The 11,478-nt window shown below is 43.3% G+C and overlaps 2 protein-coding genes across 2 annotated transcripts; both read left to right on the plus strand.

Moving 5' to 3' along the window:
- Nucleotides 1–114: 114 nt before the first annotated feature.
- On the plus strand, nt 115–1,173 carry LOC310949105 (P2Y purinoceptor 4-like; the record flags this gene model as incomplete). Its single annotated transcript, XM_083916438.1, has 1 exon — nt 115–1,173. The coding sequence occupies exon 1, from the start codon at nt 178–180 to the stop codon at nt 1,171–1,173; it is 996 nt and encodes a 331-aa protein (XP_083772564.1). The 5' UTR covers nt 115–177.
- Nucleotides 1,174–2,324: 1,151 nt separating this feature from the next.
- On the plus strand, nt 2,325–11,478 carry LOC310948828 (vesicular glutamate transporter 2.1-like; the record flags this gene model as incomplete). Its single annotated transcript, XM_083916087.1, has 12 exons — nt 2,325–2,410; nt 3,773–4,028; nt 4,662–4,780; nt 5,835–5,949; nt 6,949–7,036; nt 7,143–7,229; nt 7,739–7,881; nt 7,965–8,114; nt 9,784–9,916; nt 10,002–10,112; nt 10,201–10,328; nt 11,149–11,478. 12 exons carry the CDS (start codon nt 2,325–2,327, stop codon nt 11,476–11,478), a joined length of 1,746 nt encoding a protein of 581 aa, XP_083772213.1.

An 11,478-nucleotide genomic window follows, 5' to 3' on the forward strand; every position in this document is an offset into this window, starting at 1 on the left:
AAGCCCAAGTGTTAACAATGAAATTAAGCTTTAAAAAGAAAGGATACATTCTTGTAATACATCTGCATTGTAAACTCCAAGTTGAACATCTGTGCCCACATGACCATCCAGCCTCCAGAGGAAGCCTTCTGCAACCTGGACACGCATCAAGGTTTACCGGTGATCCAGCTCTACGTAATGCCCTCCTTCTTCTTGGCGGTGCTGATCCTCGGGCTTCCCCTCAACCTGCTCTCCCTCTGGGTTTTCTTCCACCGCCTGCGTCGCTGGACCCGCAGCACGGTGTTCCTCTTCAACTTGACCCTGGCTGACACCTCGTGGCTGCTGGCCTTGCCTTACCTCATCAACTACCACCTGCACCAGCTGTACTGGAAGCTGGGGCTGCCGCTCTGCATAGCTGTGCGGATGTTCTACCACAACTACTTCTACCTCAGCATCTTCTTCGTTACCTGCATCAGCGTGGACCGATACCTGGCCATCGTGCACCCGCTGCGCTCTCTGGTGCTGCTTGGTCGGAGGCAGACCTGCCTGCTGTGCGTTTCGATCTGGGTGGCCACGTTGCTCCTCAGCGTACCTGTTGCCAGTATGACTCTGATCCAGACTTGCCCCGGGAGCAACCGCACCATCTGTACCCTGTACATAATGCTGAGTGAGACCGGGGAAAGCCTCCCTTATTCCCTATTTTGCTCCATTATCGGCTTCCTCTTCCCGCTGCTCTCCATCTGCTACTGCGGCCTGCGCAGCGTCAGCGAGCTGCGCCACCGGCCCAGCCGCCCGGACCCGCACAACAAGCAGCGGCGTCTGCGGCGGGTGCTGAGCGCAGCGCTGGTTTTCTTCGCTTTGTTTTACCTGCCCTACCACCTGAGCCGAAACGCCGCCATTGTAATGCGGGCAGTCTACCCCGACAGCCCCGCCTCCTGGCAGCACACGGACACGACCTTCGCCCTGGAGATGTGCCTCTGCAGCCTCATCACCTGCGTCAACCCTCTGTTCAGCTGCTTCATGGGCCGCCAGTTCAGGAAGGAGTTTCACGGCTCTTTCGCGGTCATCTTCCCCCAGTGTCCAGGCACGCAGGTGGCGTCAGTGATATCTAAGCGGACCCGGATGACTGTGAGGAAAAGACAGGGGATGTCTACTGTCACACCTGTGTGTCCTCTGCCCGCACCTGGATCCTAATGAGCTGGGAAAATGTAAATAAATAATGTTCTTTGTGCCAAAAAGTATCATGAAAGTGTATATTAAAAGCTTTGTGTGTCGTTTGTTTATTCCTCTCTTTTCTTCGATTGGTGGAATACGATAAATACATAAATAATATAATAGTATACCAATGGTTTCCAGTCTCCTTTATCTCACATCAGCTGAGGTTTGGTCTCCTCATAACTTCCTTACACAACACTGCCTCTGCGTGGTTGACTGCATACTGTAGGTCTGGTTCCACGTGTGAACAGCATGTCTTTCTTTTATTCAGTGAAAAAAATACAATCCTCACTTTATTCAATTTAAAGGAAGCAAGTGTTTCTCAAGAAGTGTCCCTGAAAGTTTTAAAACTGTGTGAAAAACGCAGCAGGTTAAACTAAAAACCGAGAGTTAACCGGATGTAGAGGGAGGGAAGGGGGGGTCGTTGCTTTGTGCCTGCTGCAGCAAGTGATTTATAAGTAGCCCGAGCTCATGCTGAAATCCCTTTTTTATTCAGTTACATATAAGTGAAGGAGGGTGGTCATGCAATTGACAATTGTCGCCCTCAAACTCCTCAATTACTCTGATTTTTTAAGAGTAGTAATTGAATTAGAGGAGGAGAGCAGCGTCAGGAGCGGAGGGAGGAGGGGCGCTGCACGGAGCTGCTGACAGGTAGATGAGCTGTCCGCGGTGCTGAAACCTCCTCCGGCTGCTGCCTCACCGGAGATCCTCACCTCAGATTAGACCGGAGCTCCGCTGACCTGCACCGGCTGAAGCTTTTCACTTTCCCACCACCTCGATTTCTCAGAGAATACTAAAAGACAATCCAACTTTCCATTTTTTTTTATCGTGTTGCTTTTTGTCTTATCGCTGCCTGGATCTTAAGATGGCACCGCATGGATTAACATTGCGCAAGGCAACAGCGGACTTATTTGACTGCTGTTTTGTGACTGTGAAAGCAGCCCTTTCAGACTGAACGTGTTCCCCCATCTTTGTCCATTTTTTCCCTGGCTCGTCTTTTCAGGACATCGAGACGTTTTCTGCGTGAAAGACAGAAGCGCGTTATTTGGATTAACATCTTAACAATATGCTCGTTAATGCAGCACTTCCATTTATTATAGTATTTTAGAGTTTTTAAGATCATTTTGGATATGGAGCCAGGCACGGAGAAAGTTGCCCCTACCACTAAGGAGGGAATAAAACAGATCGCAGGGAAGGCCCTCGGGAAAATTTACAGGTAAGGCGAAGAAATTCACAATTCTGCATGTCTATTTTTATCATTTAATTATATATCTGGTCAAAAATATCCAGATGTTAAGATCACACACAGAACACGCACTGGCTCTAAATATGCGTATTACTGAATTACAATGTAATTCAAGAGGGAAATCTCTTCTTTATGAGATGAATCACGGACAGGATGCTGAAAGCAGAGTCGTGTGGCCCGAATATTTAAGGATCAGATATTTCCCTGGAGGGTGAGCTCCTCCACCAGCTGCTGTGGGTGTTTTTTAATAATTAATGAAACAGAACGAGTCGTGACACAAGGTCGGAGGATATCTATTACCTTATGTATCCATCTGTATTAATCCAAGATCGATGGACTTCATACCAATTGACTTCCTTTATTTGTTCTACTGTCAGAATGAAAGTGAATGAAATGTAGTCCAAAGGAAAAACGATAACTGAAGGAAAAGCAAACGGATCTTTCATTTAAAATCAGAGTAATGGAGCAGTGTGTAGAGGAGCAGTTTTTCACACGTATATCATTTAATTATTTATTAATTCTGATTGGAAATGCGAATAAAAGGCCTTTGGTTGAATACTAAGGCGAAAAAAACATATTTTTTACATGAATAATCTGGAAACACTTAGCTTTGATCACATACAGGTTTAGCTCAGATTGTTATTCGTGCAGCCACACGACATGTTCGTTTATGTTTTGCTCTTTGGATGGGTTTCAGATGTTGAACTTGATTCCAAGCAGCAAACCCAGAAACGTGACTCAAAGCTATGCGAGAGAAAAAAATCATTCAAGCTGTGGCAGGCCTGTGATTTTACTGGATGAGGCCTTCACTTTTCAATGCTGTTTTTTTTTATTAACCTTAAATTCCTTCGTACAAATTTGAAGTGAAAGCGAAAGCAAAACACCAATGTCACATTAATGAGAGCAAATAAAGAGATTAAACAAAAAGGGCAACATTCACTGTAAGCAACGATGGTGCTGATATTGCTGCAATGCGGTACGGAGGGAATTCTTTCCTCGTTTGCCAGCGAGTGTTTTACAGCAACATGGAGACTTTTTAGCAGGGAACGAAAGAAAAAAAAAACAGTTTGACTTTTAGTAAAAAAAAAAGCAGGCTTTGGGCCAAATTAAAAGAAGCCAAATAAAGACATTGTCAAGGCCTTTCGTTGGAAGATCGCAGAGTAAAGATGCAAAGCCACTATTTCTATCTGAATCTAACTAAATCACATATTTCCCACTCGTTTTCGCTCCTTTAAATGCATCTTAACCTGCCTGGATGTCTGGTTTCATACACCCGACATTAAATTTAACACTTAAAAATAATAATTATAATTATAATCGGCTCGTGTGCAGGAGGCTGGAAAAGCGGCAGCAGACAGGTGAGGCGATCGAGCTGACGGAGGATGGGAGACCCACGGCGGACCAGGAGCGGAAGACGCCCCTGTGTGACTGCACGTGCTTCGGGCTCCCTCGCAGATACATCATCGCTATGCTGAGCGGACTCGGCTTCTGCATCTCCTTCGGTATCCGGTGTAACTTGGGTGTGGCCATCGTCAGCATGGTCAACAACAGCACGATCCATCAAAACGGCAAGATCATCATCAAAGAGGTGCCTGTTAACTCCGCCCACCCCCTCGAGCCCCGAGCACGAACCCACATGTTTTAATAAGTGATGAGGGCCAGAGCCAATAGATTGATCGATAGGCTTTTAAACACACCTGGAGAGCCTCAACTGAGCTTTTTATAGGCTACTTTTAAATTATATTTCTTGTGCTGGGTTGGTTTATTTTTTTATTCTTAGTCAATTCCTTACAAGGGTAGGCCAATAAAGGAATTCTACACCCGCAAAATGATCATTTATTTGTATTTCTTACCCTGTGTTACCTTGGATTTTTGAAGTAAAATATTGAATTATAAAACGTAGAATGTACTGAAGTAATAAGGGGACACATGAGGCTACTTTAATCCTTCATTCTTTCTTCACCTTGGAGGCATGCGGTAAAAAGTAATTTTTCATCAAGAATTCACATTCACACAGACTGAGTAAATGATTTACAAATGATCATTTTTTAAGTAAAGCTTAAAATAAAATAAGATATGATATCTTTCTGATGATATTTTCCACTGACAGGTTTCACACTCAGATAAGAAGATTACATCATGTTACACTTGTTTTTATTTCATTAATTTTTTTAGAAAAGGGTTTAAAAACGTTTCTTTTCTATTTCTTTCTGTCTGAAAGAAAGCGAAATTCAACTGGGACCCAGAGACAGTGGGGATGATTCATGGCTCCTTCTTCTGGGGCTACATAGTGACTCAGATTCCAGGAGGGTACATCTCCTCGAGACTGGCTGCAAACAGGTAAACTGCACGCATCATGGCTGTAAATAAATAGTGCAGGTGGGTGGGTATGGGAAAAACATCTCTAAATATCAGCTTCCTTGTTGTAGATATTTTAATGTGTAATGGAAATGCAGGTGTATAGTGTTTCGATGTCGGGCTCATGGTTTGAAGAAAGGAGTCCTGACCTTACAGCAGATAAACTGGGGATTTGGCTGATGCCCACCAGGCGTGCCTCCTCATGTTAATGAGCTCCCTTGGGACCACCATGTCTAATCCTTTATGTTCAGAGGCATGGCAACCGCACCAGCCAGAGCCCTGTGTGAAATGTGGTTCTGAGTAATGATTGTAGCATGATTTCAATGGCCATACTGCTTCCATATCACATCCTTCACTCAGACAACTGAGCTATAATTAGACACATTGAACCGAGCAAAGGTGTAACAAAGAACAATATATGTGTAAAAACTGTGGAATAAAACTGAATTCTAACTACAAAACTGTAAAATCCCTTTTAGAAAACCATGTAAATATAAGAGTGGTGCTATAAAAAGCAATCGAAATAGGATCACAGTATTATGGGATTGTTAGATTTCTCACGAGGGAAATGAAGCCTCAATAAGATGCAAATCTTTGCTTCATCATGCCAAGTCAGCTGAGCCCACTGAGGCCTTCTGCTGCGAACACCTCCTGTCCTCACTCCCCTGGAAACTCTGTGTGTGTGTGTGTGTGTGTGTGTGTGTATATGTGTGTGTGTGTGTGTGTGTGTGTGTGTGTGTGTGTGTGTGTGTGTGTGTGTGTGTGTGTGTGTGTGTGTGTGTGTGTGTGTGTGTGTGTGTGTGTGTGTGTGTGTGTGTCATTAGGACTGATGCATCTTCCTCATCAGTGTTTATTCTTCCTATATGTAGTAAAAAAAATACCTTATAACAGGATATTTTACTGCGTCTCTGGTGTTTTAATGGCTCTGAAATGCTTGAGTAATTTCCGCTGCCATGTTTCTTGTTTGAATACTGTGAATATTGAATATTGTTTTGATAATATTCTGACAAATGATACCAACACGCTGTTTATCCAGAGTTTTCGGTGCTGCCATTGTGCTGACGTCCATCCTGAACATGTTCATTCCCACTGCTGCCCGGTCACACTATGGATGTGTCATCTTCGTGAGGATATTACAAGGGCTGGTGGAGGTACGGATGCACAGTTTGCACAACAGATCCTGACCTTTAAAAGACTCAAAAAATGATGCCTCATTATCAAAGCTGAGAGCTTAACTCGACCTATAATGGAATTGTCCTGACATTTTGTTTTTCGACCACGTTTTACTGAACTCCCTGGCTATTCTATTTGAATTTGCACTGGGAAATAAAGCCCATTATGGAGACGCCCCATTCATTATACTCTATACAACTGTCAGATTAGTCCACAAACAGCAAACAGCAGAAACCTACTAATAGCAGGGCTTATGTGTGTGTTGGTTTACCTGACCAAAACAGCTCCATGTTCACATAGAAACACAATGAACAAAAGAGAAGAAAACCACTTGATGCGGGCGGCTTCCACAGCTCCACACACACAAAAACATATTTTAGAGAGGGATGCTATTATCAGAGTGAAGGTCATTCCTCTTTTGTGATTTTGTTTTGCTGCGTGCTGTCGTTTCAATAGCAGCTCATGGGCATGGAGAGAGCGAGCCGCCTGTGTTTAGCACCCATCGACTTATTACTGCAAATTAAACATTAGCATTTCAGGGTGTCTCCCACTGCAAGCCCCAGCAATTTGTGTCTATCAATAGTTGATTGTATGCCACTTAGTGTGTAATGAAGATTTAATGAGAGCAATTCAGTTTTTTTCATGAAGTGGGCATTCAGCCTGAATCTGCACTGACTCACACCTAACCCATTAGTCTCTATTAGAAAGGTCGGCCTCAGTGCATGTCAGTCTGTTTGTTATTAACTACGATTTGTCTTGCATGTCTTTGGCAAAAGAGAACAGACGGCGTCAATCAAGCAGAATCAGTCAAATTATGCAAATTCTATTGATTGAAAGTGGAAAAATAAATGTTAAATGTATTGATACAGGAAGATTATTTGCCTCAGATTAGGAAAAAAAACAAACATCTGAAGTAAATGGGAAATGATCCGTGTGTGTTCAGACCGTGACTGTAATGTTATTTGTCAACCTTGCAGGGAGTGACTTACCCAGCCTGCCACGGGATCTGGAGTAAATGGGCTCCACCGCTGGAAAGAAGCCGTCTGGCAACCATCTCTTTCTGTGGTACAAAATCTACACACATAGACGTGTTTCTGTGAATGACAAAATATTGCTCCAAAAAGCAGCCGGAATCTAATTCTGCTCGGTCAAAATATTTTGTCTTGATTAGGATCCTATGCTGGTGCAGTGATAGCCATGCCTCTGGCCGGGATCCTGGTCCAGTACACTGGATGGTCCTCGGTCTTCTATGTGTATGGTGAGTGTCCCTGTGTTAACACTTAAAGTGAGACGATGTAACTTCTAAAGGTCCAATATTGTTAAAATGCACAGAGATGAGATGGGACAAAGCCTGTATTCAGAAACTGTTTCTTTAAATGAGCCTTCGAGTTTTGATGTCACAACTATACTATATAGACAGACACTCACACGCTCACTCACACATCTTCTTTTTGAGTTAAAAAACTATAAATCCAACTCTTTCTCAATTCAGTTTACACTTAGAAGTTTTACTGTTGCTGCCTTGCATGGTCTGATATGACCAGTAGCTGTGGTGGCTAATGTTAGCTTATGTTAGTAAACTTTAGACAGATATTGCTAGCATTACTGAGTCACTTTCTCTGCTGCTGTTACATATCATATTAGCATTTACTATTATCCCGATATGTCACTTGCAGCCACACGTGGCCACATGGTCCGAGCAGCGATTGTCTGCACAACATAAGTTTGTAGTGACTGCCATGTTCATTGCTCTCATGATCTGTTCAGGATGCTTTGGGATATTTTGGTACATGTTCTGGGTCTTGGTGTCCTATGAGAGCCCAGCGGAGCACCCGACAATCACTGACGAGGAGCGCCGTTACATCGAGGAGAGCATCGGTGAAAGTGCCCAGCTGATGGGCGCAATGGAAGTGAGTTCTTGATCTGTATCTATTGATTTGTAACACACCGCAGAGTGCTGTACCTCCAGCTGATCGTCTGTTTGTTTGAACAGAAATTCAAGACCCCTTGGAGGAAATTCTTCACCTCCATGCCCGTCTATGCAATCATTGTGGCCAACTTCTGCAGGAGCTGGACCTTTTATCTGCTCCTCATCAGCCAGCCTGCATACTTTGAAGAGGTGTTTGGCTTTGAAATCAGCAAGGTAAACAAATCCCTCACAATGCTTGAGGTCTGACACGAAAAATCTTTCAACATCATGTTATCTAATGTTCAAGATTACAGGCTAGAAGACTCTCAGATAGGAATTATAAATTAAGAACCTTTTTAAAAGTGCTGTGATTTGTCTTCTTCAGCGCTGAAAAGTTTAAGGATGCTGTTGTACATTCATCCTCTAAACCCTTGACTTTATAGAGCTTTATAGTGAGTTTTGGCCCATTGTTTGTCTGTCTGGCCTGTAACATTAATGTTTCGCTCATTCTCACCACTATTTCTTTTGCAGTTTGCTGGGTTACGTTTTAGAAAAGTGAAAGTAAATAAGTTGTTGTTGTCCCTACTTGTGGGACGGAGTACACAATGCATGCTGGAGATGTACGACATCCGGGTATTTCTGGCATATTGCAGATTTTGCTTTGTTTGCAAACTACATGTTACATTTTGGCTAAATCCGTGTGTACTGTTGGTATAGTAGGTGGATTCAAATACAACCATAGTTTAAATTTTATGTGCGTTAAGGTGTTTCTGTGTTTTACATCATGCTGAACAATGTCTCAACTGTTCCCACTGCTGTTATCGTTAGTTATCAAGAGCAAATGTGGATAGACTGTGAGTGTTGTTGTGATTGACCTCTTACAGTCTGAATGGTTAGATGAATGGATTTATGTTGATTCAACCTAATTTTCAAGTTGAGTCAAGGTTAAAATTCTCTCAGTAAGACCTTTCACAAAACATCTAAGGGGAATAATATAAATTCCTTTCTTTAATAATTATTCTCTTGGAAAGAAACTTAACCTGACTCTGCCAGATGGATTGATTCACATAATTGGCATTTGCTCTGCATATCCATCTGGGAACTCTCATTTGAAGATTTTTTGGGAAGGGGCGAAAATACTGGTTGCTGAGTGGATAAACCATCTGTCTATCACCATCATACGGGCCAAATCAACCAATAAGATCAACGAAGTGTAGGACGGATAAAAGGCACAATTTCAGGTGCCCGTTCCATCTTCCAACAGAAGGATCCAAGAGAAAAAAACGTTAACGAGCGGCTAACATAATTAGGGATACCGCTGTGTAAAAATGTGTCTAGATCAGGTCAGATTTGCATACGTTGCCCCACACTTAAACCCGCCTCAAAACCAATGCTGATTGGACGTTTGCTTGGCAAACGGGTCCAAATTTTCTCCGTTGCATGTTACCAGACTGATCTGCGAGTAAAATACAATGGAGCTCACAAGATCAGGATGATCTCATGAGGCTATAAGAAACTAGATTTGAACACTGATTTTGAAACAAATTGTGTTTCTTATTGTGGCGATTTTGCAATGACTGCTTCTGAAAGTGCTTTGGCACTTTTCTGATGTACATGAGGGAATGTGTCAGACAAAGATTCCAGTTAATCTTAAAATGTCCCAATCTTCACCCTTAGTGGAGAGTGAGAAGCGTGAATCAAGCTGGTTTGACAGATGCAATTCAGCTTCAGGACGAGCTGCTGTGATTACTGCAGGTGACTTATTGCTCTGATGTAATCCTGCAGTCGAAGGTTGAAACCGACCCAAAGATTCTGTCTGAGAATAGAAGAAGAATCACTTTTGTTTGACAGTTTCTTTGTAGTTGTCACATCTGCTTCAGACACGTGTTTGATGGTTTCTCAGGTTGGAATAGTTTCAGCGCTCCCTCACTTGGTCATGACCATCATCGTGCCCTTAGGAGGCCAGTTAGCGGACTACCTGCGGACCCACAACATCATGTCCACCACTTTGGTCCGGAAGATCATGAACTGCGGAGGTGAGGCTTTGATAATCAGCTGTCTGTTACTGGGATATTATAGAAGCATTCCTCCACCAGTTAACTCTCTTCCTGTTGCTTTTAGGGTTCGGTATGGAGGCCACTCTCTTGTTAGTGGTTGGTTATTCTCACAGTAAGGGCGTGGCCATTTCTTTCTTAGTTCTGGCGGTGGGTTTTAGTGGATTTGCAATATCAGGTGAGTTTCAAAACAATGGGTTTGAGTTCAATTCTTTTGTGTCATTAAAAAGAGGACAAAACTCAGAATATTCACTTTGTTGTCACAGGTTTTAACGTCAACCATCTAGACATCGCTCCTCGCTATGCCAGCATCCTCATGGGGATATCCAACGGGGTGGGCACCCTGTCAGGAATGGTCTGCCCTCTAATCGTGGGAGCCATGACAAAGAACAAGGTGAGTCATTATTATTCATACAGAGATGTGAATGTTGATGCAGACATGAATGTGGAGAAGAGGTTTTAATTATTTAGTATTTCTCTGTAACATGAAATATTTCAAACCAAAAGTGCAACAAAGTTCAAGCTGTTTGAAGTTATGAAACAGCAGTTTGAGCATCTTTAGCTTCAGTACTGTGACGTGTCCGAGTGAAACAGAACGTATGGACGGACGTGTGGGCACGAGAGGGATTAAACCGCATTATTTGAAAAGGTCTTTCCAGCTGAAACCAAACATACACCTCGTACGATGATGTTGACAAGAAAACGGCTCATTTTCGTAACTGCCCCCAAGTTCAAGATGAGTCATCAAAAGTATTTTTTCTACAGGAAGAGAAAACAGGCATTCTGATGTTCACATAGGCTATTCACTGTAAGGAGATAGGTGAACAATAAACACAGGATTATAACATATGTCACTGCATCTTTTAGACTCAACAGCTCAGCTTCATCTGGATTAAGTGGTTTTAGTTTGATCATATTTGGTATCAACAGTGGCCTGGCAAATTTATAACTGCCCTCAGATTTAGATTCAAATGCTAAATCCCGATTGGTGCACAGAGATGCACGACATCATCTTTTTCCGAACTACCCACTTCAAACCCGTGGGAAGAGCACAGACAAAAACACAAATACAGGAATCTCTCATGTGAACTAAAATGCTGTGGGAACTCTGGCAGAACATTTTGGATCCCACTGCTCGTGGTAAGAAGTCAGTTGAGAAAACACATTATCAGGGGGACTTAAAGACGTTGATTCATCCTGTTTTCTGTCTCTAGACCCGGGAAGAGTGGCAGTATGTCTTCCTCATTGCTGCCCTGGTGCACTACGGGGGCGTGGTGTTTTATGGGCTCTTTGCATCTGGGGAGAAACAGCCGTGGGCCGACCCCGAAGAAACCAGCGACGAGAAGTGTGGCTTCATTGACGAGGATGAGCTGGCCGAAGAGACGGGTGACATTACGCAGGGTTACGGCGCAATGGCCGGCCCGGGTAAAAGCTACGGGGCCACCGCACAGCTCAACGGAGGTTGGGTGCAGGACTGGGATAAGACAGAGGAGTATGTACAGGAACCGGCAGGAAAGATATATGCTGAGCGCGGCTACTCTTAA

This window comes from Echiichthys vipera (genome assembly GCF_963691815.1).
Source record: "Echiichthys vipera genome assembly, chromosome: 7".
Lineage (NCBI taxonomy): Eukaryota > Metazoa > Chordata > Actinopteri > Perciformes > Trachinidae > Echiichthys > Echiichthys vipera.